The 25,770-nt window shown below is 43.8% G+C and overlaps 2 protein-coding genes across 6 annotated transcripts in view; one reads left to right on the top strand and one right to left on the bottom strand.

The window, feature by feature from the left end:
• Positions 1 to 1,913: 1,913 nt before the first annotated feature.
• On the bottom strand, positions 1,914 to 25,589 carry TPMT (thiopurine S-methyltransferase). 4 transcript variants are annotated; one of them, XM_065055207.1, is made up of 9 exons: positions 25,447 to 25,589; positions 24,793 to 24,954; positions 23,682 to 23,774; positions 22,490 to 22,622; positions 21,961 to 22,013; positions 17,228 to 17,302; positions 16,398 to 16,483; positions 14,767 to 14,811; positions 13,827 to 13,972 (listed from the first exon to the last, which is right to left on the bottom strand). In XM_065055207.1, exons 2-9 carry the CDS (start codon positions 24,930 to 24,932, stop codon positions 13,857 to 13,859), a joined length of 741 nt encoding a protein of 246 aa, XP_064911279.1. In that variant the 5' UTR covers positions 24,933 to 24,954; positions 25,447 to 25,589; the 3' UTR covers positions 13,827 to 13,856. The 4 variants fall into 4 exon arrangements, with proteins under 4 accessions (XP_064911277.1, XP_064911279.1, XP_064911281.1 ...); XM_065055209.1 differs by having other exon boundaries at positions 24,827 to 24,954; XM_065055208.1 differs by lacking the exon at positions 17,228 to 17,302.
• The window catches only part of KDM1B (lysine demethylase 1B), a 29,543-nt gene continuing 29,202 nt past the window's right edge, over positions 25,430 to 25,770 (top strand). The window contains exon 1 of one of the 2 annotated variants that reach the window (XM_065055204.1): positions 25,430 to 25,612. The gene's annotated coding sequence lies outside the window, so the exon portion shown is untranslated. The remainder of the gene's footprint in view (positions 25,613 to 25,770) is intronic. The other variant, XM_065055203.1, reaches the window with a different exon arrangement.

Below are 25,770 nucleotides of genomic sequence, written 5' to 3'. Positions count from 1 at the left end.
AAAAAGAAATCAATAATTCAATAAAGAACACTGATAGTCAACAGAAAACGAAGGGACAATCCACCGGGTGCTGATCCAGTGCTCTTTCCCGTGCTGTACTCTTTGCATTTCATTAGTGGCTTCGCGGTTGTTCCTGTCACCTGCCTGCGCTGACTGGCACAGTCCCTGTCACTGCCCCAGCTGGCACTTCATCCCCCTCTGCTGCCGGATGGCACAGCAGCCCTGCAGCTCCGCAGCGAGTCAAGCCCAGCGTTGCATCTCCCTGCCCTGGTCACGGCGAAGGGCTCCTGTGCCCAGCCCAGCAGGGCAGCGGCATCAGGTGCTTGCAAAGGTTGCATTTCGCTCCAGGAGCCGAAAGCCGAGTTGTTGGGAGTGACCTGGGAACTCGGCTCGTTTGAGAGCCCAGCCTGCAGCCCCGGGACAGCAGCAGCTGTCTGTCCCTCCTCTGAGAGGCGGGGGCGTTTCTGGAGGGAGCGTCACCCTCCGAGGCAGAGGACAGAGCTTATGAAGGCTCGGTGCTTCTGGACTCTGACCTGCCACAGAATGTGCAATGGCCGTGGAAGTGGAAACACCGATTTTCTTTAGTGCTGTAGTGTGGAGAATGCAAAACGTGTTTGAAGAGACAGTGCTTTTTTGGCTCCAAGCCAATTCTAGGGATGTTCAAGCGTTTCCGGAAACGGGTGTTCTTGCCACAACCTTCTTGTGAGTTAATGAGAAAATAGGGTGGGAAAAAAATCAGCACATCAAGTAGCTGTGACACACAGCACGGAAAAGTCTCCACCGGCCACTCCACGCACAAGAAAAAGCCCGGTGGAAGGGCGGGGTGGCTCATCGGGGCCACCGGGCTGTCGGCAGCGGTTGTAGCGGCGGCAGCTCCAGGGGGCTGCCCGGCTGGAGAAGAAGGGACAGGGGGCGGGAAGAGTTTTTCCTCCAACTCTCTCTCGGGAGCAGCCAAACCGCGCGACTCCCGCTCGTTCCCGCCTTTACCGGAACACGGGGCGGGGCCGAGGAGCGACGGCTCCGCCATCCGCTCGTCGGGGCTGCTGGGTCGGTCTTTGCGGGAGGCGGCTCTCCCGGTGCCCGGGCGGGGCTGCGCTGGGGTCCGTCTTGTGCCCGGCGGGCGGGCGGGCGGGGAGGGCGAGGCCGCTTGTGGGCACGCGTGGGTTGCGCGGCCGGCGCCGCCGCTTGGCGGGCAGCTGGAGCGGGGGCAGCGGGTGTGCCCGCCGGGTTTGGCGGTGTCGGCCGGTACGGGAAAATGCCGTAGAAGATGGTTCAGACTTGTGAGTATTATTTCTGCTTGTTGTTGCTGTTTAATCTTTTGTTTGCTGAGGGAAAACTTGCTGTAAGATCTGTGAGCAAAACGTGTTTGTATTTTTGGAATATTTGCCGGCTGAGTGGTGTCTCCCTCGGGCTTCATCTCTAGGGGTGATCGGTTCAGGGCAGCTGTGCCACAGAGTAGCAGTTGCACGATTGATACTTGTAATGGGGTTCCTCATTGGTAGCCTTTATTTTGCGTGGGTTGTGTGTTGAACTGCTCGGTAGTTAGTTTGGTTTGACATTTCCTGAAGGTCTAGGTAAAGATCGAAAAAAGGAGCGGACTTAAAGAGAAGTATGTATTATTTTGTCATGCCATGTTGCTATTTGAAACCTGTGTTGATTATTGGTGATATTCAAGGAATTGCCGAGACTTAGAGGGCAAATCTTGATGTGCTGAGCAGAAGAGTGCAATGGGTCTGTTTGGTTGCCAGGTCAAGAAATGTATCAACATTACACTGCAGTGTGGCTAATGTATTTGTTAGTTCCAGCAAATATCATCTTGATATAGAGATGTATGTCAGTTCTGTAACTGAGGCTGCAGTCATTGTCCGTGGTCGGTTGTTCTTGTTAGCATTCAGGACACATAACCACGGGCGTAGTTATATGTGGTGCTTTATTTCAGCGCTGGGGAAACCAGGGCCTCGCACCCAAAGCTGGCTCCGACCACTGATTCAAACTTCACCATTTTATACAATTTGGTTACATACATATTCATTAAAGTTACAATGTGTATATTGCATATTCATTAGGTTACATAATTATTTCACAATATCAGTTGCAACACCTTGGAACTACTCTAAGCATGCGCAGTGTCCTCTGGTGGTCGTTCAGGGGGTCGTCAGGATGAAGTAAGTAGTTTTCATCACTAGTGTACTTTTCACCTTTTGTCACTGCACATGCGCACTTCGTATAAAATTATACAAATTCTTGGATGATAGCAAATGTACCTTCTCAGCACTTTCAAGATAAGAGCTTACTGAGAACTAACAGAACTAATTTTCAGTTCTCTAAAATATGAGCTCGTATACAACTTGCATAGCTTTTACGATAAAGTAGGAATCCTGGATATGGTCTACAGAATCAGAAACACAGCCCAGCCCACAAAATTCAATTCAACTATAACATTTCCCCCCTTTGAAAATGCTTTTCTATTCCTAGACAATGCATTTTCACTACATTATGTTTTCCTTATAAGCTGGAGGGTTGTCAGAAGTAGGTCTGCTAAGAACAGTAAAGATGCCGTCGTTCCTGGCGTTTGATTGACTTATCTGATGCTTAATACAAGCATACAGCAAAAAGAAAAGAGCAACTATAATAGCAAGCAAAAATAAACTTTCCAACGACGAATATACCCATCCTCCCAGGTTCAGGTTCAATTTGCCTAGCAAGGCCCCAATCTAGCTCTGCTCTACATCTTGTTTTTCCGCTTGCAGTTCCTTTTCTGTTTGGGTTAATTGGGAAATATCTTTCTCCACTTCAGAGGTTATGTTTGGGATATGAATGCAGCAGTGATCAACCCTATCCTTTAAATACCCACAAACCCCATTTTCTTTTAGCAACATTATATCAAGTGCCATTCTGTTCTGCAAAGTCATTTTGGTCATAGCTTGCAATTGTATACTGAAATCTCGAAAACCCTTTTTGGTTATCCTTGCCAATCAATCCATCTGTCCAATTAATCTGTCAATCATTTCTCTGTTTCTATAGGCTGCAATTGGTGCAAAGAAAGATTCTAATGCCCAGCTGAATTTAACACTACCTGATGGCTCGTGCCACACATCATCTTCATCTATCTCTCGCTTGTGCCTAACTTGTAGGAGTTCTTGCCTATTCTTCAGGGGTGACCTCTTCCAAATGGGACATAGGGTTGGTAACCCCAAAGTAACCTCCCTTACAGGTCCTGCTATCGGTAAATGTGTTGTCCAGGTTCCATCACTTAAGGCCCAAACCAAATGTCCCACACTACCTATAGTTCCTCTACAATCTATCTTATCTCCATCAATGCCTATTTTGATTGCTTCCTTTGGATCCAATTGTTTCTGAAAAATGCAACCTGTGATTACTGCAACTTTAATGATGGACAGAGGTATTTCTCTCACATCTGTCTGGCAGGTCATCACTCGAGAGCAATTCCACCATGGTACTGTTACTCCTCTCGTTACATTGGTCCATCGTATACACCATGGAAATGCTTCACTATATTGATATTGCTGTACTATGATTCAGTTATGTTCTGATTATCCTGATTTTTACATTCCCAATAGGTCCGATTAACCTCTTCATATACTGTCTTTTTGGTCCAACTTTCTTTGAGAATTACCTTTCCTCTAAATTCCACTGGTTCGGGTCCTGTTTTTACCCATTTTTCAGTTGGCACTTGCTCCAGCCTAGTACGGGATTCACACACTATCTTACCAGTTTTATTCATTCTCGGTAAGGTTGTAGATATTATTCCCCATTGTATTGGGTCTTCGGCCGATTTTGGAATGGGAAGGCAAGCAGTGATGCTACTGGCATTTTGGGTTCGTGCAAAATCTCGAATTAGTCCTATCATCAGATTCTCTGCCTGATTCTGTACACTCTGCACTATTTGCGGCATTTGAGCATCGTCACTATCTCCTATAACCCTTCGTGTTTTGCATAATTGTTCTCCAGTGACTTTGCAAATCAGTGTGGCATACAGTCTGGGTACATAAACTACTATAAGCACAAAGCGGTGATAAAAGTTAGACATCCTGCGTTGTGATTTTAAGTGTGGTTGGACCCACTAATTGTGATTGCCACCGTTTTGGGACTTTCTTCACTCGGGTGTAATGTATCCAGGAATCTATTTCGGCAACCTTGATTGCGGTAAATGTAGTTAAAAGTACTTGATAAGGTCCGTCCCAACGTTCTTTTAAAGGATCTTCTCTCCAAGTCTTTATATACACCGTGTCTCCAGGCTCTATATCATGTACTGGATTCTCAAGTGCTAGTGGGCAATTCCACACTAATATGGATCTGAGTCGATTCAATGTCCTGCCGAGAGACAACACATAATTGTACACATCCTGATTACCTTTTACATGTACACTTGGATTCGGATTAGGTGCTTCATATGGTTTGCCATACAGAATCTCGTATGGGCTTACTGACATTCCCCTCCTGGTTTTAATCCTAATTTGCAATAACGCTATTGGTAAGGCCTGGGGCCATTGAATTTTTGCTTCCTGACAAATTTTGCTAAGCTGTCGTTTTAGCGTCTGGTTCATTTTCTCCACCTGGCCACTAGACTGGGGTCCCCACGGGGTATGTAATTCCCATTTAATTTCCAAACATCTACTGACTTCCTTTACCACTTGAGCAACAAAATGTGGTCCCCTATCAGATGATATTCCCAATGGTACTCCAAATCTAGGAATTATTTCCTTCAATAACCATTTTACAGTTTCTTGTGCCTGGTTGGTGCGACAAGGGAAGGCTTCTGGCCATCCTGAAAAAGTGCATACCCCAACTAACAGATATTTGAATCCTCAGGTTTTGGGGAGTTCCACATAATCTATTTGCCAACAATCTCCTGGTTGTACACCTGTCCTAATTTTTCCCATATCTACTTTCCTTTTAACTAAAGGATTATTTCTCAAGCAAATTTCACACTTAGCTGTGATAGATTTTGCCATTGTTAACATCTGGACCGAGATAATTTGTTTTCTTAGATAAGTTACCAATGCTTCTGCACCCCAATGACACTTCTGGTGCTCTGCCTGAAGTATCCCTCTCATAATTGTGATAGGCACCACAATTTGTCCATTGGCGGTTACATACCATGCAGAATTATCCTTGACGGCTTTTACTAGTCTTGCCAATTTCTCATCTTCTGTAGAATATTCAGGTGCCTCTGAAGGTGTAGGTAATAAATCAATTGCTCTTACCTTCTGGGAGACGAGACCCACCATCATCCAGACTCGTCGTGCCACTGATCGGGCTGTCTGATCAGCAAGTCGATTTCCTTCAATAATTTTCGATGTCCCACTCTGATGAGCTTTACAGTGCATGATGGCAACTAGTGATGGCTTTTGAACGGCATTAATCAAGTTCAATAATTCTTTTTGGTACTTGATGTTTGTTCCTTGGGAGGAGAGTAGTCCACACTCTTTCCAAAGAGCTCCATGTACATGAACAACCCCGAATGCATATTTTGAGTCAGTCCAAATATTGACCTTTTTGTCTTCACTGAGCTCTAATGCCCTAGTTAGGGCTATCAACTCAGCTTTCTGTGCTGATGTGTTTGGTGGTAGGGATTTAGCTTCAATTATTGTTTTGGCAGTAGTAATCGCGTATCCTGCATACCGCACTCCGCTTTCCACAAAACTACTGCCATCAGTAAAAAGCTCCCAATCCATCTCCTCCAGTGGGGTATCTTTCAGGTCAGGTCGACTTGCGTGGGTATATTCAATGACCTCCACACAATCATGTTCCAGATTTTCTTCTTCAGTCTCTGCACTTAAAAACACAGCTGGATTCATTAGGTTAGTTGTTTTTAGGATAACATCATCCTGCTCTGTTAAAATTGCCTGATATTTCATCATCCTACTTGGGGAAAGCCAATGGCCCCCCTTTTGTTCCAATACAGTAGTCACCATATGGGATACAAACACTTCGATCTTTTTTCCCATAGTCAGTTTCCGGACTTCCTGAACTAATATCACGGTAGCAGCCACCGCCCGCAAGCACGTCGGCCATCCAGCACTTACCAGGTCAAGTTGTTTAGAGAAATAACCTACGGGCCTTTTCCAAGATCCCAGCCGTTCGGTTAATACCCCTAGAGCAAGTCTCTGTCGTTCATGTACAAATAACTGAAAGTCTTTACTCAGATCAGGTAGGCCCAAAGCAGGTGCTTGCATTAAAGCCTGTTTCAACTTTTGAAAAGCTTCCTGTTGTGGTTTTTCCCACACTAAGGTCTTATTCTTCTGTGCCTCGTATAAAGGTTTGGCAACGAGCCCATAGTCCATGATCCAGAGCCTGCACCATCCTGCCATTCCTAGAAAAGATCTTAATTCATGTAAGTTACGCGGTTCTGAAATCGCACAGATAGCATGTACACGGTTTATACCCAGTCTTCGCTGTCCTTGAGAAAGCTCGCATCCTAGATAGATCACAGTTGTGGATGCAATCTGAGCTTTATTTTTTGACACTTTATATCCATTCATTCCCAATTGATTCAATATTTCAATTGTTACCTGAATGCAAAGTTCTTGGGTCTCAGCAGCAATCAAAATATCATCCACATATTGCAGCAACAAATACCATTGTCGAGGAATTCCGATATAGCCTCTCATAGTCCATTCCTCAAGTTCTTTGGCTAGTTGATTTCCGAAGATAGTCGGACTATTCTTAAATCATTGTGGAAGGCGTGTCCAGGTTAATTGGGCCTTTCTCCCGTTGTGTGGATTCTCCCATTCGAAAGCGAATAACTTTTTGCTTTCCTGGTCAAGGGGTATGCAGAAGAAGGCATCTTTTAAATCAAGTACTGTAAACCATTTATATTTCTCTTTCACAGATGTTAACAAGGTATACGGATTTGCAACTACTGGATGTATGTCCTTAGTGATCTGGTTTATTGCTCGTAAGTCTTGGACTAGTCGATAGCTACCATCAGGTTTCTTTACTGGAAAAATTGGAGTATTATATTCTGATTCACATTCTTCTAAAATTCCATATTTCAAAAATTTCTCAATTAAAGACACTACTCCTAATCTGGCTTCCAATTTCAATGGGTACTGTCTTAATCGTACCAGTTCAGCACCTTCCTTCAGCTCTACTTTCACAGGTTTAGCTGCCTTTGATTTCTCAGGTATGTCAGTTTCCCATACCGTGGGAATCACTGCATCTTCTATTGCCTGTGGTATTTTTACAGTTGGATTTTCCTTTAATAGTAAAATTTGTCCTACCTTTGACTCCGGAACTTTCATTACCAAATTTCCATCCTCAAACGTTATTGTGGCATCTAATTTAGTCAGCAAATCTCGTCCTAAAAGAGAAACTGGACAATCTGAAACATATAAGAACTTGTGGGTTAGTTCCTTTTCTCCAAAACACAAATCCAAGGGTTGTAGGAATGGCCGTACTTCCTCCTTCCCTGTGGCACCAACAATTGTTGTAGCTCTGTGACCTACCGCCCCCTGTAAGGAATTCAGTACAGACTAAATAGCCCCTGTGTCTACTAAAAATTTTACATCCCGGTTTTGGCAGCTTCTTTTAATCTTTCTAAAAAGGCCGAGGGAGACTCATTGTTTTCCTGCATCACATCATACAATTTTGACCAATTCATTTGCTTCGGCATAGCAGTTTGAACGCCAATCAATAACCAATCCTGATACCTCCGGAGACGGCTTAACCCGCCTCCTGTATTGTCTGTATCTCCTGTATTATCGGGGATCTTCTTTTGGAAAGTTCTCATCAACGTTAGCCTCTACTTTCCCATTCCGAACATCTTCTCTCACTTTATCCCTCGCAACCTGTATAACCATATATTTTCTGTAGAGTCCATTAATGTATCCAAAATCACTTGTAAATCATCCCAATCAGGATTCTGCATTTTAATTATCATCTTAATTATTGCAACCTTATCTGGATTTTCCCGATAAGGACCAGCCGATTGCTTCCAGATTACTAAATCCCCTGGCGAAAACGGAACTTTTACATAGACTGGTTCCCCCCACACCTACTGCCTGCCTCAGGGGTGCTATTACGTTTGATGATCCCCCGCGGGCGGCGAGCCCGGAGGAGAGGAGCTGCAGCTCCAGCTCTAGCAGCCGCCGCTCCCCCCCCACTTTCCCACCGCTTTAGCAGACAGTCAGCTTTTCACCTTTTTTTTTTCTCTGCAGCTTATCAAGGAGAAGCTGCCGGGCACAGGTTTGGGCTCCTTTTGCCCTTTTTCTCTCTTCATTTAATTCCTGTGATTATAAACTTTATATATAATTTCAATTAGCTGAACAATCCCTCAGCTCCTACCTTTTGTAACTTCTTACAGATGTCAATAAACAGCATACTAAGCATCAATCCCTGACATTAATTTTAGATCCAAATCCAAATCAGTCTATCCACAAAACAACACTAACTGCAGCACAGCTAACTCAATTTACTTTCATGTGTACAGATGCATCTGAAGGGGGAGCAAGGTGGCACTTTAGTAACGGAAACGGTTCTTATTTTGTAATTATTTCCCCAAACAAATTCTTTTGGTACCAAATATAAACATACAAACTAAAATACTGAGCTCAGACATGCAAACCGAATACCGAGTTCAAATATGCAAACAGATCACAATCACACTTCTTTTATGCATAAACTGTCCAAACCCAGCCTCCTTCTAATGTTTCAGAAAGCAATTTGATGGCGATACGTTTAAATTTGACATATCAACAGAGAAGGATACAGATAACTAACACAGAAAGATAACACAGGTAACTTTACCAGAACAACAGTAAACAGGATCAAATCACCGGTTTCAACAGTAAATACAGATTAAATCACTAGAACTACAGACCAGGTGCTGAGTAGCAGAAATAACCAGACCAGGTGCTCACAAATAACCAGACCAGGTGCCGAGCCTGCGGCACACATAACCAGACCAGACCAGATGCCGAGCCTGCAGAGGTTTCCCTCTGTCTGACGGACGGCTGCCTAGGCAATACCACGGGAGCTCCCTGCCCAACCGAGCATGGCTTTCGCCGCGTCTGACCGGCAGGCTACCAGATGCCTGACCAGCAGGCTACCAGACCAGAACCAGACCAGGCGGGTACCCAACAATCCAGATAAAGCACCTTCTTACCAGTCAGAGGTCCGTCATGAGCAGCAGAGGGTCGGTCGCATCCGATGCACTCCCCAAGAATACCTAGGTGCTAGCTGGAGCAGGATCAAGACGCGATCCGCCTCAGCAATGCTCGCGAGGTCCCATCTGGGTCGCCAAAAATGTTAGCATTCAGGACACATAACCACGGGCGTAGTTATATGTGGTGCTTTATTTCAGCGCTGGGGAAACCAGGGCCTCGCACCCAAAGCTGGCTCCGACCACTGATTCAAACTTCACCATTTTATACAATTTGGTTACATACATATTCATTAAAGTTACAATGTGTATATTGCATATTCATTAGGTTACACAATTATTTCACAATATCAGTTGCAACACCTTGGAACTACTCTAAGCATGCGCAGTGTCCTCTGGTGGTCGTTCAGGGGGTCTTCAGGATGAAGTAAGTAGTCTTCATCACTAGTGTACTTTTCACCTTTTGTCACTGCACATGCGCACTTCGTATAAAATTATACAAATTCTTGGATGATAGCAAATGTACCTTCTCAGCACTTTCAAGATAAGATAAGAGCTTACTGAGAACTAACAGAACTAATTTTCAGTTCTCTAAAATATGAGCTCGTATACAACTTGCATAGCTTTTACGATAAGGTAGGAATCCTGGATATGGTCTACAGAATCAGAAACACAGCCCAGCCCACAAAATTCAATTCAACTATAACATTCTTACTTTCTTTTTCTAATGCTACTTCAGTGAGATTCCACCTGAGGGCAGAAGAATCACAAATCTAGACCAGATTTTGCTCAATGGAAAGAACATAACAATGGTAAGTCATCATTGTTCAAATGCTGCATGCATTTATTTTCTCTGCCTGTAAAGCAATTGGTAATTTAGTTCAACTACTTCAAGCTGAGCTTTCCAGACAGGTGTGTTCCATAAGCTACTTTCAGGTAGCTTCTGGGGCATATTGATGTGTGAGTGGTGCTGGAAAAGTGATCTTATTGCCTTACTTGGTACATGTTACAGTTAAAACCCATGAAGAGAGCGTAGCCCTAACTTTGTTTTGATGGATGCTTTTCTGGTCTTCAGGTGTGCAAGGGAAGCACTGGCTTTGTTGCCCAGTCTGTAGGCTGGTTCCTACAGGTCATGAGTCTTTGCCTGCATAACAGTGTGGGATGGGATACATCTGCATTTCATCCATTATCGTATGTATAGTTGTATTTGCAGCAGTTTGGATGTTTATGAGCTCATCAAGTCATTTGGCAATTATGACAGCATGTGATGCCCAGAGAGTTGTACCTTGACGTACTCCGAAAAGAAAATCTGGACGTCTGTTGGATTATACCGCTTCAGAAGCATTCCAATATCTAGTTTATCATGTGCTGATGTATGTAGATCAGTTCTGAACCAGCAGTTAAATCTTGTGATTATCCATCCCTAAGCTGAATTCTGCAACTTCCTAAGTACCAGAAGAACAGACCCACAGTAGTTTTTTGCTTGTCTGCATAGATGGCTGCAAACTCTGAGATTCCTGCATGAGGGCATTCCTAATGTTGTGGGATGAGTAAGACTGACTTGAGCCTAAGGCAGTTGTGTGCGAACGAGGAACGAATAATCTCCATTTTGCTGTCTTGTCCACCTTGCACCTCCCCACTGTGTGTCTGAGCCATCTTGACTGAATGTTGAAGCCTCTTTGTGCTCTGCTTATTGTTCTTCATCCTTAAGGGTTGGTGCATGTTGTGGCTTCTTGTATGGGGAAAAGTGACTGCCATGCAGTGGAGCTGGTGGTGTGCTGTCCTTGAAGCAGAAGCTGGTGATTCGTGAGAGTGCAGATTTTCAGCAAGACATCAACATGTTTCTGTATTAGATCTTGTGTCTTTTGAGGACATGTTTTCCCACATGGGAGCGCGTGCTTTAGTCTTTTCCTTAGGTCAGTCCCAAGGGCAGCTCAGCTTTTTGTCTCTAGAAGTGTTCAGCTCTTTCTTGAGAAGATGTCAGTGAAAGGAGTGGCTCTCCTTTTTGTCCCTTATCTGTGTTTTTCCATTTGTGTTTCTTTTTCTGTTGGTCAGTTCTTTACTTTCTTCACAGGAAAGTGCAATGCTGCCTGGCTCCCTGCTGCCTGTAGAAGGGTTCAGGCTCTATTACTTGTTGGACTGTGCATTGCGCTAGAAGTTGACAAGAGGAAACCACCTTCCCAGTCTAGCGCCAGTCTGGGGAAGAATGAGTGACTGGAGAAATGCTTCATGAAATGAAGCATGTTCTTTGACCTTTCAGAAATGAACTGTAGCGTTTCTAGACAGAATTGTTTCCTGGAAGTGAATAACAAAGACAAAAGTCAAAATGTGTGTTCTCTGGGAGCTCATGTCTGTTTTGTTAAGCATTCTCTGTCTGCTTCTCTGGCAGTAACTGGCTTCATCTGTTGGGAGAGTAAGATCATCCTGAATATAAAAACTGCTTTTGTGGTCAACCCTGAAGTCTCCATCTGCGAAAATGCTGTAAAGCAAGAACTGTCGCATATGGGTCTGTAGAACTCAAATGTGTGGCACTAACAGAAAATGGTTTTTATCTTTCCTAGCTGGTTCCTGGAGGAGAAGGACCTGAAGTATGAATTCAAGAGTTATCATCTATGAAGACATGTTATATAGATGTATAATGTAAATAGAGCTTTTGGGGTGTGGGTGGGTTTTGGTGTGGGCTGTTTTGTTTTGTTTACACACTCTTGCAGCTGACATTTGATCAAAGGTGAGGAGTTCCTCTTCAGGGAAGGTGCGTTGCTAATGAGAATACTGACTTTGTGTGTTGAACTCATGACTTCTTGTAAAGACGCGCTGATCTCTTCCGAATCAAAGACTTTCTTTTTGTTAGTTATTGTGTTCTGTTCTGTAAGTGCACAAGCCACAGGTAGTTTCCTAACTGGTTGATGGAATGGAAAAATAATAGTTGTATTTCAACTGCTCTAAGCCTTTGGTTTTTCTGTGTCTGGTGTGTTTGTTGATGGCCCAGGTCTGTAGAAAACACCAGTTGTGAGCTGATGTTGCTCTTCTTTGGGGTACAGGCAGATACTAAGCTGGATCATGTGTTTAAACATATCTTCAGGCTGTGTCACCAGAAACCATGTGGTAAAATGCTGTAGAATTCTGGAAGCTCCTCCAAGTGGGTGCATCTGTGTGGTGCTCAGCAGCCTTTGGTTCTGCTGGCTTTGAGGTTCGGCTCTCTGGGACTTGTTTTGCTCGGTAGCTCCACTTTCTTGTAGTGAAGGCACCAGAATGCTATTTGGCAAGTGAGGATGGACAGACCAGACCGAGTTCATGTTCAAGGGGTTAAAAAACCAAACTGAACCAAAGCTGAAAGTGGACTGGTGTTAAATCTTCTTCTTCATGTCACTGGTGATTCTGCTTTCACCACCAAGTGGTGCTGTGTGTATTTAATGGCACTGGGAGCTGCCTGTGCCTGCCTGTGTAGTTCAGTGCAGTCATTAGAGGAAATGTTCTTCTGGCTGCACCTGTTTTCCTGTGATATTAAAAACTTGAGAGATATTCGGAGCAGCTACTACTTTAGGAGAATTTCTATAAAGTAAGGAATTGCTGGTTTTATTTTGTCAGCATGGACAAGAAAAGAACTGATTCTAAGTCATGTCCACTGCAGTTTATGTTTCCATGATCCACTGCTCCACTAATCACTGTGCATAAATGTCTTTGGAGAGGAATGGCAGGTGCTGGCTCTTCCCATGGACAAGCAGGGTACAGTGTTGGCTCCCAGGGACAGGACACGCTTTGCCTTCCCGTCTCCAGAAGAAAGAAGAGTTGAAGAAGGGGCCTCAGGAGTGAGAGACTGCAAAGAAGTTGCTGCACTAGATCCTTTTGTCTCTATCTGTCAGAAAAGCTGGCAGTAAACCATGTCCCTGGAACCTGTTCCAATGCCTGACAACCCTTTCCATGAAATGTTTCCTGACATCCAATTTGAGCTTTCCCTGGCACATCTTCAGGCCATTTCCTCTTGTCCTTTCACTTGCCACTTGGGAGAAGAGACTGACACCCTCCATGCTACAACCTCCTTTCAGGTAGTTGTAGACAGTGATCAGGTCTCCCCTCAGCCTCCTTTTCTCCAGGCTGAACAGCCCCAGTTCCCTCAGCTGCTCCTCGTCAGACTTGTGCTCCAGACCCCTCACCAGCTTCATTCCCCTTCTCTGAAGTCTCTCAGTACCTCAATGTCTTTCTTGTAGTGAGGGGCCCAAAACTGACTGTAATCATGATTAATAGGGTTGGAGAGAAGCAACTTGCACCAACTTCCTGCCTCTTGCACTCAGCTCCTTTGTCTGGTGCAAGGCCAGTGTTGCAGGAATCAGTATTTGAATGGCAGCCACCATTGCTCCCAGGGCTGCCAGCTGCCAAGGTTGACCTGCAGTGCACTGGGCAGTCAGCATCAACTGGCAACATCGAAAAAGGAAGCGGAACATTTCTTTTTTTTCTAGCTCTGATGATTTTAATTTATATGGAAGAAAAAGATACATTTTAAACATTCTTGTTTGTGCATGGAGTTGAAGAGAAGCTGTGTGTGTCCCAAGAGAGTGAAGGCAGTTATGTAGGAGAGCTGGCTTGGTAGGCAAAATGGACAAAAATTTTGCACAGGCATTTTTATGTATGCTGAAGCGTGCTTTAAGAGTGCCCCAAAACACGTGTCATTTTAGAAGGTGAGACAAAAATAAAAGCAACATGGGAGGTAAGTTATTTTAATTAATTTAAATCAAGCTACAAACTTCAGTATATATAGCACCTCCAGAAAATAATCTAGTCCCCATTGTCTGTGTTTCTCTGAGAAGTCGTCAACTTTTTGAAGACACTTAATTTCACAGCAGTCACCTGAAAACGAGGAAAGAGTAACATATTACTGAGTGATTAGTCACTGGAAAATGCAAACTGTCAGGGAAAAAAAAAAAAGAATCTTATCCACAGATTCCCTCACAATCCCAAACACAGGGACACAAATGCACTGGGAAAAAACTTATCCATCTCTCTTGCACTGGGATGCAACTGTCCATGCCAGTGACTCACCAGGCACATACACTGTAGGGGTCTGAGACAGATGTACATTCTGAAGAAGTAAGTGCAGTATCAAAGCATTTCAGTAGAAACTTTTAAAATTAAATTCCCACCATAATTCCAACTTTCATTATTTTGATGGATTTGGGTTGTACGTTTGGTATTTCCTTTGTACGGCACATCACTTTTCTTCTTTGGCTACAAAAGTACAGCAGAAACTGTAGAAGTAGTGTGCAAAGGCCTTGCATTAAAACCAGGGTAGTTGGTGGTGAGGTGCAGAGAAAGACAAAATGGTCAAACGGGACTAAGACGGCAGCTACAGGATCACTGAATGCAGTATGAATCCTGGGAGAATGAAAAGATAGCCAGGGGAGAAAAGAGACAGTATCTTTCTCTTGGCTTTTCTTCATATTTTTTGAAAGACTGAGAATTTTCCTTGACAGCAACATCCCTGTGGCTAAGTGGTATTTATTTTTACAGTCATTTTTTCATGACTGCACCTCTTATCTAAAAAGCAAATAACTATCAGTGGTCACAGGGAGAGGCAGAAGCATACAAACACATTTATGTGGTTTGGGAAAAAAGTCCTGAGGGTTAGCTGAAATATTACTTACGAAACAAGCTTTTAATTTCAGATTCAGGAACATAAAACGGTGGGCCTGAAAGAAAATGAGTGAGGCTAATCAGAGAGAAGACATGGGAAGGACACAGAATCGACTGGGTTGGAAAAGACCTCAGAGATCATCAAGTCCAACCCTTGGTCCAACTCCAGTTCATTTACTAGATCATGGCACTAAGTGCCATGTCCAATCTCAGTTTAAAAACCTCCAGGGACAGTGAGTCTACCACCTCCCTGGGCAGGCCATTCCAATGCCTGACCACTCTCTCTGTAAAGAATTTATTTCTAATATCCAGCCTAAATTTCCCCTGAGAGTTTAAGCCCATGCCCCCTTGTCCTGTTGCTAACTGCCTGGGAGAAGAGACCAATCCCCACCTGGCTACAACTTCCTTTCAGGTAGTTATAGAGAGTGATGAGGTCACCTCTAAGCCTCCTCTTCTCCAGACTAAACAACCCCAGCTCCCTCAGCCTCTCCCCGTAGGTCTTGTGTTCAAGTCCCTTCACCAGTCATGCTGCCCTTCTCTGGACCCGCTCCAGCACTTCAATGTCTTTCCTGAACTGAGGGGCCCAGAACTGAACACAATACTCCAGGTGTGGCCTCACCAATGCAGAGTACAGGGGAAGGATCACTTCCCTTGTCCTGCTGACCACGCTGTTTTTGATACAAACATTCACACTGCAGCAGGAGAGCCAGCGCCATCGCTCACAGCACCTGGCCTGCAACCGGGCTCCAGTGTGTAGCATCATCTGCAGGAACCAGAAGACACCACATCCAAGAGCTTGTGGCACCTTGGTGGGCCACCAGACAGCTTCAGGTGCTGCTGCTGCATCACCTCCAGACTGCAGCCAGGGTAGCCACATTGTGAGAAGTCATGAACATGCTGTGGATACAAGCACTCTCTGTGCGCTGTATGAATCCAGCCCACAACTGCTTTATGCTATTAATACAATGGCATAATTAAAGGTAAAAGCTGCATAATGTGAGAGGGAGAGGAATGAACTAAGCTGTTGTTGCTTATGATAACAAGACCTATTTTTTCAGGGATAATTATGGTGAAGAGCCTAAAAGCAGCAAGAAATATTTTCCTTCTGAGAGTTCATAATTAAAAAGAAATATTTCAAAATACCTCAGACTTAGGTATGTAATGAAAGTTATAAAAGGAAAAAATTATTTATGATTTTACAGAATTTCACCTCTTCCAAACATATTCAGACCATGGTAGAGGCTGGGAGAGAAGCATAAGATGGGCAGCACATTGGGTTGCAAGTATGAGGTAATACGAGTGAAGCCAAGGTTCTTGGGAGTGCTTCAAGCTCCCTGGACCAGGCAGGATGTTATGCTGAACATCCACTCTTCCAGTTTCATTGTCATAGCTACGCTTCCAGTTGAATTTCTTCAATAATATACCACGCCTGTCCTCCACTTATCCTTAACATGTCTGAATGCTAGAGAGAAAGCAAATTTAGTCTCAACATCTAAAATTTTTAACACACAGTTGTATTGGTGTGTTCAGCTGACAAAGCTATGCTCACAAAAAACTTGGGGAAGATACATATCTATCACATCTATATACCATTTATACTAAAGCATGCAAAATCAAAACATGAACAGTGCAAAGTTCTCACCTTTGTGTTTGTTTGGATCATATGAAACTGTAACAAGGAGATAAGAAGAATTTTTTTCCATTAGGGTGATCATCAAACTGACATAGCTAAAAGAAGAAAGTTACACTTTATTATTTTGGAACTGTGAAAACCTTCAAGCATAGCGTTCAAAATATTCAGTGAAAGAGGTAATGTATTTCTATGCAGAGACAACTTGAACTGAACTGCAGAGAAACTAAGCAAAGTTTAGTTTTAGTTTCGTGAGCATTAGTTTCGTGCTACACATGAAACACCTCAAATAAAGGTTACTATTTGCACCTCATAAACAAGCATTTATCTTTTTTTTTGCATATTCATCTCAAAAGTGACAGGCAAAACGTAGTATTCCTTTGCCACAGTCGAAAATACAGTACCAAATACAGTACCGATCTTTTAAAACTAGTGTGAATTCAAGATTATGTTTCTAATTAAAAAATCCTGGGATTAGGGTCAAAATATATTTGGGTTGGCTATGGGCAAGAATGAAAAATTGCAATAAAGAAGCAAGGGGCAAAAGAAAAAAGAGAGGAGAAGCAGATGGGGTAAAAAGGAAACAATAAAATTCAGATCAGACTTGCATCTCTGCTTCTGCTGGGTTGCAACAAACCACATATTTTCCCACCAAGAGGCAGGGCGGCTTCCTTGAAGGAAGTTCACAAATCATGAGTACAGCACTTTGCAACTGCAGCTGGTGCTTGCCGTAGAGAAGAACTTGTATAGGTTACTTCTTTAAGAGGACTCATCGACACGTGGCAGGAGGAAAAACGTGTCACTGCATACATTCAAGACAGTAACAAGGCAAACTTACTAACCGTTGTCTGTCGCATGGATTCACAGCTACTAGAGCTCCTCTGTCCCAAACCCCATCAAACTTGCCAACTATTGAGCTACAGAGAGATAAGGAAAAGGCATAAACATACTGAAAAAGCACCTTCATTTTTATTCAGATACTTCTGGGAAATCACAAGTATTCTCCGTCTAGCTGTGCAGTTCCCCCACTACTGTTTTGTTAGAGTCCAGCATTTTCATGATCCAAAACAATATGAACTGTAAACTAAGAAACCCCCCTGGTACACGGCCCTGCTGCAATAGCAAAGAGATGCTGGAATTGCTCAGCATTTCCCCATGATTAGTGGGTGCTGAGACAAGGCAGGGATGGAGGAAAGTAGCTAAAACACATTCGGGCTACAGGCTGGGATTTTTAGCAGTTGTACCCTGCTGTGACCCTTGAGGCAGCACTAACCTGCATTCATGCATTCAGTTCTTGGCCACCTTCTAAACCCACACGTGATTTAAAATGCAGGTTAAGGAAGGTGCCTCATTGCTTCATCATCCAACTCAGCACACTTAGTAATTTTACAAACTTCAGTTCCCAGCTAGATGCCCAGGACAGTTAGTTTCAGCTTGCAATTTGTTTAATGTTAGAAAAGCTAAATTACACTGCTGCTCACCTCAGGCTACAACTGCCACAGACATTATTTTTATTCCTGGCAAATGGCTTCAGTGACCACCAAAAACCTGCAAGTGGCCAAGACTATTGGGAAGTGCCTTTATTGACAGGTGGTAAGAGCAGTCACAGTGATGCTAGAGATGAGGTTATTTGAGGGGAGAATACTATTGTATGGAATTGTGCAATACCTTTCTGCCTATTGGGGGAGTGTCAGAGTCTAACTGATCACTTTGAACTGGTTTTGGCTGGGGTAGAGTACATTTCTTCATAGTAGTGAGTATGGGGCTGTGTTTTGGATTTGTGCTGAAAACAGTGTTGATAATACAGGATGTTTTAGCTACCACTGAGCAGGGCTTACACAGAGTCAAGGCCTTTTCTGCTCCTCACACAACCAGCGAATAGGTTGGAGGTCCACAAAAAATTAGGAGAGGACACAGCTGGGACAGCTGACCCCAAGTGACCAAAGGGATATTCCAGACCATAAGACATCATGCTCAGCATATAAAACTGGGAGGAAAGTTGGTGGAGGGGCCGCTGCTTGGGGGCTATCTGGGCATCGGTCAGTTGGGGATGTGCAACTGTTTTCATTTGCATCACTTGCTTTTCTTGGGTTTTATTCCCCTCCTTTTTTTTTTTCCTCTCACAATTTTAAAAAATTTGTTTTTAATTCTTAAACTGTTTCGATCCACAAATTTCTTTCTCACTTTTACCCTTCTGATTGCCCCCACCATCCCACTGGGGGTATAGTGTGGGCAAGCAGCTGTGTGGTGCTTAGTTGTCAGCTGCGGTTAAACCATGACAATTTCTTCTCCCTGCCCAATGCTAATTTCATTGCAATGGCCTTGCTAAGTCTCTGACATCTAATCCAGAAGCTGATCCTGTATTTCCCACCCTACTGTGATGAGACTTGATAACACTTTTAAGCCCTGACTTCTTTTAAAGTTTGCCAAGGCTAAGCATCTGTTTTAAATAACCAGCCTCTTAAATGAATGGAGATCTTTAAAGAGACAGTTAAACATGCAACGGGCACAAGGGGTCAAAGCAAAGTCTAGTGGGGCAGGTGACAAGCTTGATCTTCTGAGGCCTGGCAGCTGTTCTCCTCTCCGCATAGCTGAGTCTGCTGCATGACCTTAGGCAAGCTCCTGAAGTTTTCCGTATTTGGTTTTCTTCTTAACTTTAATCAGTTCTAACTGGAATGGTGGTGGTGGTGGCTCCATGTAGGCATTTCACGTCTTTTACTCCCCACCAGTTTCATCAGGGCCTACAGACATCGTGTGCTGCAGGCAGCCTCATGCTGTGGCCTTGCCCTAGTCCTGGTCTCCTGCTTGCTCAGACCTCAGGACCTGCTGAGCATCTGGGTGTTCCCTGTCCATCTGCACATCCAGCTTCCTTCTGAGGAGAACCAAGCCACGAGGAAAAGGTCAAAAAGGGTACACAGCTGTCTTTCATCTTGATGTAGAGTCAGGACGAGGCTAAGGTGTTAGAAAGTGCTCCTCTCGGGTATAGGTTTCAATGTATCACCATCCAATACTTTAGCCCCACATTATCTCCTGCTATGTGTTTATACGGCATGAAAGATTACAGTCTGGATACTAATACAACTAATAAAAATTAACTTGTAAAACAGAAAATCACACATCTGAAGAAATCCCGCTGGACTGACACAGTAAAGCTGTGAATTTCTCTATCTGCACATGTTTAGTTTCAGTTAATGCAATTTTAATTTTTTTCCTTAAAGTTTTGCAGCTGTAATTGTATGAGGAGGTACAATGGTTGCGTAATATAACTGTTTTACATATGTCCCAGAGTTCCCACAAAGAGCAGTTATTCCTGTTACTCGTTAACTAGAAAGAGACCTTGAAATGTCTCATTCTGACAAAGGTCAGGAGCACATTTAAGTTCTCCTCTAATGAATGCTAGGCTAATGGAGATCAAAAGGATTTGTTTGCAGGCCAGCCTCAGCAAGAGAGAAATTAATTTAATTTCCATAATTACTGGGTAATTAATCAAATTGTCTGTACATAGAAACTAGAAGAGCGTGTGCATTTCACTACTCACAGGTATCTGCTGACTGCTGTAGGAAATGCAGTTCATACTTTCACCATAACTGCACCCAGCACAGAACCATACACCCAGAATGCATGCTATGATAGAAACTGAAGATTTTACCATGCTACCTGTTACAAAACGTAGGATCTAAATTTTTCAAAAATTGCTGACAAGAAGCTTAAGCAATTCCTGGGCAATTTGTCAACACACAGCAAGGATTTATAGGGATCTACACAGCAAGTAGCTACACTGCAGGAGCAAGAAAGGGAAGGAAACCAGGCAGTATCTACAAAACCACGTTCATATACAGCCCATCTGTTCCAAGCCACTCGCTTTGCAGGGCTAGTTACATATACACATTTTTCAAACCAACTGGAGTCAGCCGCACCAGCAGAAGTCTTAGCAACGGTCTATTGTCTAAAAGAATTTGGACTCTAGTAAGGAACACTTTTTTTCCTATTTATGCAGATTAAAAAAAAATCATATAGCAAGCACCACATTGTGGTGTCCTAAACTACCTATTAGACCTGTACATGTACTAGCTCTGAAAAGCCCATCCAGGTAAAGTTTAAGACTTGACCATCTTCTTATTGAACAGCCATGCTTTTTTTGGTAAGAAAAGCAAACAACACACAAAACTTCACCAAAACCTTATGATTTAGTGAAAATCATGTCTGAGTCAGAACTACAAGAGGAGGGCACTATAGTGCAGGACTCTGGGCACCTTCAGCTTCCTACAAGACCGACACATTACAAAACCAGAAACAACACCACTTTCTTGTGTGCTCTCCAATCTACAACTACTCCAGCACGCGTCTAGGTCTGAGGACATTTTAGGACAGATTTAAACATGCCTGTTGCCAACACCATTAAGACACTTCTGAGGACAGATAAATAAGCCAGATGCATTACCGTCCAAGGCAAGGCCTTCTGTGCTAGAGGCTGTAGAGAGTCTTAAGTCCTCCTGCAGTCTCTGTACAACTCAACAATTTTTAAAATTCCCCCACCAGCTGACACTTGAGCAGAAGGTCAGGTGCAAAGCCACCAAAAAATCGGAGAAGTGATGCTCGGAGCCACAGACCACAATGGGTTGAAACATTTTTAATGAATCAGTAGTGTGGACTGTGTTGAAGTATTTTGCATTTTCTGTTGTGTCTTTTAACTAAGAAATATAGACATTTTAGCACTAAAAATCCTTCAGAAGACATTGGTAAGTCTAGACATGATTGTTAAGATACTTGCAGAGTCCGTGTTTGACAATATATTAAGTAGCCACATATACTGGAGAAATGTAATGTAGCTTAAGCCCATCAAGAAAAGTATGTTAAGCAGGGGACACATACAATCAACGGGTACAGCTTACTTATGCATATGTTAATCATTACTTTGGCAAAAATACATTTAGTACTTAGATAAAGGAAAAGCTGTCTAAGAATACACCTCTGGGTATATTCTCTTTACTTTTACTAAGCTACTCTGAGTAAGGAATTGTGCTAGTGTTTGGCTTCATAGAATTCATCAATAATATTAAAGATAATTTGTTTTTACTGTAAAAGCAAACATGGTTTTGCGTAACTTTTCATAGAATCATAGAATCATTTCGGTTGGAAGAGACCCTCAGGATCATCGAGTCCAACCATAACCTAACTCTAGCACTACACCATGTCCCTAAGAACCTGATCTAAATGCCTTTTAAACCCCTCCAGGGATGGCGACTCCACTGCTTCCCTGGGCAGCCTGTTCCAATGCCTGACAACTCTTTCTGTGAAGAATTTTTTCCTAATATCCAATCTAATTTTACAGGACAGCTTAGAATAAGAAGCCCATTTAAGAATATTTGCTTTGAATTTTTATCTAATGGTCACGAACAGATTTTTTTTGTTGGAGATTGGCTATTTGCATTTCTCATACAAGTTAATAAGAATTTTCTTGAGAGTACCTGTTCCAAATCTTTATGGCTGATTCAAACAAAATAATATGACAGTGTTATGGTGGTATTAATACATTTGATTATACAGAATTCTAAATCACAAGGTGTAATCTTACCTGGACAAATCATAAATACTGCAGCAGTACAGAGAAATGTTCCCAGAGGTACTCTACAATAAAAAGAAAAGGAAACAATAGCTATCAGCAAACTATCATTAAAGATATACATAGAGGTGTATATCCTACTTTATATCCTAAAAAATTCACATACACTATTTTAAAATATACATTTAGGTGTAATAGGGAAAAACTCTGAGAAACATTTTTAGATTTTCTTTACTGAGGTACTTTTCCTGACCCCCTCCAGAGAGGTTCTCATCTCTCAAGGCAGGCAACTGTCCAACCTTATAATACATTTACTTTACATTCAGGTGCTTCAGTGTCATAAGGAGGCCAAAGTCACAAGCTCAAAAGAAGAACTTCTCAGTCGAAAATTACAACTCAGAGCTTCCTTTCAGACCTCTTCAGGAGAGAGGAATGACTACCAGTAAGACAGAGACATAAAAGCAGAATGACTTGTTTGCTCAGCTATGCCTGCATTGCATGGTTAACCACACCACACCATTTGACAACGCACAAAATGTACCTGCAGCTTTTTTGCTCCTGAAATCTCTGGCACCGGCTCCTCGCAATAAGGCAGGCTGTGTTCTGAAAAAAATTCCTTCAGTGCTTGCTCGCTGACTTCCACACCAACAACAGTGTGTCCCATGTCTGCCAGCCTGCACACAGCACAGAGAGGTCCCAAGTTTACGTGACACTCACAGGATGGGCCATTACCAAAGGTGCATCTCCCATGCAGCATCTATTTGTTAGGGAAACCCTGGTTTTAGGATGCACTGGTATATCTAACTCTGACTCTCTGGACTGTTTGCGTTATATTGAACACCTCACCCCTGCGACTGGAGCTTAAATTAGCGCCCCTCAGCATACAGCTGATGAGGATTTACAGGCTTTATTTAGCTTAATAATTTATTTCTGTGAACTTGATGAGAACAAAAGGCGATTACACAGAGAAACTGTCCATTTCAGCTTACAGAAACGTGTTCTGCTCCGAAGCGCAGCGGCTGAGGCCGGCTGCCCGCCCAGCTGCCTCTGCGGCTTTGGCAGGGGGGAGCAGTAACCTCTTCGCTGCTGCAGCTCCGCGCCACAGCAGCGCGCGCCAGAGCTCGCCATCAGCCGGGCAAGCAGTCGTCGTGATAAAACCGCAGAGCTGGCACTAATTTGATTCCTTGAGGACTGTAGTTCAATGAGGGTTTTTCGGTCTGTGTAACCTCCCTCCAAGAAAACAATCAACAGCTTACACAGCTTCTAATTATAAATATAATCCAGGTGAAAAAAGGTAAAAGTGAAAAAATCCGTTTAAAAAAAGAGGAAGTTATATTCAGCCCAAAACACTTAAGTTCCCAGTGTGACATGCCACTTGGTCCCATGAAAACATGCTCTGGCACAAGTGGCCCCATTGCAGCCAATTTGAGCTGGCATCGCCATCAAAAGAAGCAGTGGCAAAGGCATAGCTTCAGTCACAAATTCAGCATTCCCCAGGCTGAACCTGGGACAATCGGGAGGACTTTCAGGTTAGTCCTTATCCATCCCATTTATGCTACTATACAAAACACCAGCAAATGAAACCTAACTTCCTCCTCCCTCCAGCCTCCAGCAATGCTGCTTTCCTACCAGCCGAGATGCGGCACATTTCCATTGGCCAACATAAGGCTGGGAATTCCCCTTCCCCCTCCCCACATCAAGTAAGATTTTTGCTCTTATAATCCGGGCTTTACCATTTCATCTCTACTGCTTTACCACAAAGTGGGAAAAATATCCTCAGTCCGCTCCTGCCACTTAAAAGAACATCCAGGTACTTCCGTAAGAGCCTGCAGAAGAACAGCCATGTTTTACTTAACGCTGTATTTGTGCTGACATGTTGAAAGCCAAATGCTACATACTACACCGGCTAACAGCAAACTCCACAATGGAGTACAGGTTCTTAGTTCAACTTGCTCATATAATTAGAAATAAAAACATAAAATAAAAACATTTACTTTCCATCTACTTAGGAAGTAAAATTAATTTCTGTTAAAAAAGAACACATTTTTCTTTGTTCTGTTCTCTGTATATTGGTCTTTTCAAGTAAACCAACCCACCTCTAAGAAGGTCACAACAGACAACTTAAACATGATTATTAAACTTCTGTGTCAATCAAATCACTTACACAAGTCTTAAATGTAACTGTCATTGGTTGCAAGACTATGTAACAGGTTTGCTCTCTTAGCTACCTGTCTTTCAGTGCTCAATAATCGCTCCAATGCTCTCTGCATATTGTTTTAGGCCCCAGTTTCATAACTTACAAATGGCAATGCAGAGCTTCTGCATCAGAAAATTTAAGGTTCTTAGTCAAACCGTTGACATAGGCTACACATGAGGAAGAAATGTCTTACACTGAGGGTGGTGAAACACCGGCCCAGGTTGCCCAGAGAGGTGGTAGATGCCCCATCCCTGGAGACGTTCCAGGCCAGGCTGGATGGGGCTCTGAGCAACCTGATCTAGTTGAAGATGTCCCTGCTCATGGAAGGGGGGGTGGATTAGATGAGCTTTGAAGGTTCCTTCCAACTTTAACTATTCTATGATTCTATTCAAGCTTTATAGTTTAAAGTCTGATTCAAAAGTTCTAAATTCAATGCAATCCTTTCTGTTTTCTGCCCCCCCCCTTTTTTTTTTTTTTTGTCAAAAGCAGGCCACAATAATATTTATTTTACTTTCAAGCTGTGTAAAATAATTTTCCCTTTTTTTTGTAAATGCTCCATTTTCAGTTAAGAGTTTTTTGAATGAGTCAAGTCCCTCCTCTCACAACATTTCTTTAAACAGCTTAGGCAGAAGCATCAAGTCACGTACGGATGCCCTTGCTCCTTATGAAACCCAGTGTTACCCATTTCCCATTTTTGCAGCCATTCCTCCTCAGTCACCACTCTGTCTTTTTGTGACCCAATATCAGTGCTTTCCAGGATCCTGCACGCATCTGCCGAGCGGTCCATCGTCCCCAGGGCGTGCTATTAGCTGTGGAAAAAAAGAAAGAAAAATTACCCCCACTTGATTAATAGTTTGGAACTGGCTCTCGCTTCCTAGGATCAAATATAAAATGAGTGCAGTTTGAAGGATTATTATTTGTCGTCTATTTAAATGTAGCTGATCGAACGTGGCTTCGACTGGATTGTTGGGTTTTGGTGTTTTGTTTGTTTGTTTGTTATTTCCGGAGTGAAACCTGCCCAAACGCGCCCTGTTCAGTATTACGGAAACGCCGGTGACCTCCCGTTTTGCACACATCTGGAAGCCACCCAGATGCTGCCCAGTTGCCCCGGGGGTACCCGCAGGCCCAGGCCCGGCGCCGCCGCTCGGTAGATGCCGACACTTCCCTCCCATGCAAACCCCGCGGGCAAGAGCAGCGGCTCGGGGCGAAGAAGGGGACCCGGAAGGACCCAGCCGGACTCAGCACCTCCCCCATGACCCCTCCCCGGCCGACCCCCGCCCGGCTGCCGGCGGCGGCGGTACCTGCGCGGCGGCGGCGGGTCCCACGGGGATGGGGCGGTGCCTCCCTGCCCTCCCCCTCGCTACGCACCGCGGAGAGCGGAAGCGGCGGCAGGAGGAGGCGGGCTGAGGGTGCACGGCACCGGGGAGGAGGAGGAGGATGGCAGTGCGGATGGCGGCGGCGGCGGTGGTGAGTGACCCCCTTCCCCCGGCTGCAGCGCCCGCCGGGGGGGCGCCCGCCCCTCCTCCCCGGGCTGTGGGGCAGGTGCGAGCGCTGCCCCTTCCTCACCTCCCCGTTTGCCCCTTCCTTCCCCCTTCTCTCTCTCTCCTTTCCTTCCCCCTTCTCCT

Source organism: Columba livia, chromosome 2, assembly GCF_036013475.1.
Source record: "Columba livia isolate bColLiv1 breed racing homer chromosome 2, bColLiv1.pat.W.v2, whole genome shotgun sequence".
In the NCBI taxonomy this organism is placed as follows: Eukaryota; Metazoa; Chordata; class Aves; order Columbiformes; family Columbidae; genus Columba; species Columba livia.
Note: the sequence above shows the minus strand (reverse complement) of the source record. Positions and strands in the feature narration are given on the sequence as shown.

Bases quoted from the DNA above. Each gene is read 5' to 3' on its own strand.
- TPMT (XM_065055205.1), bottom strand. From the start codon at position 6,635: ATGAGAGGCTATATCGGAATTCCTCGACAATGGTATTTGTTGCTGCAA.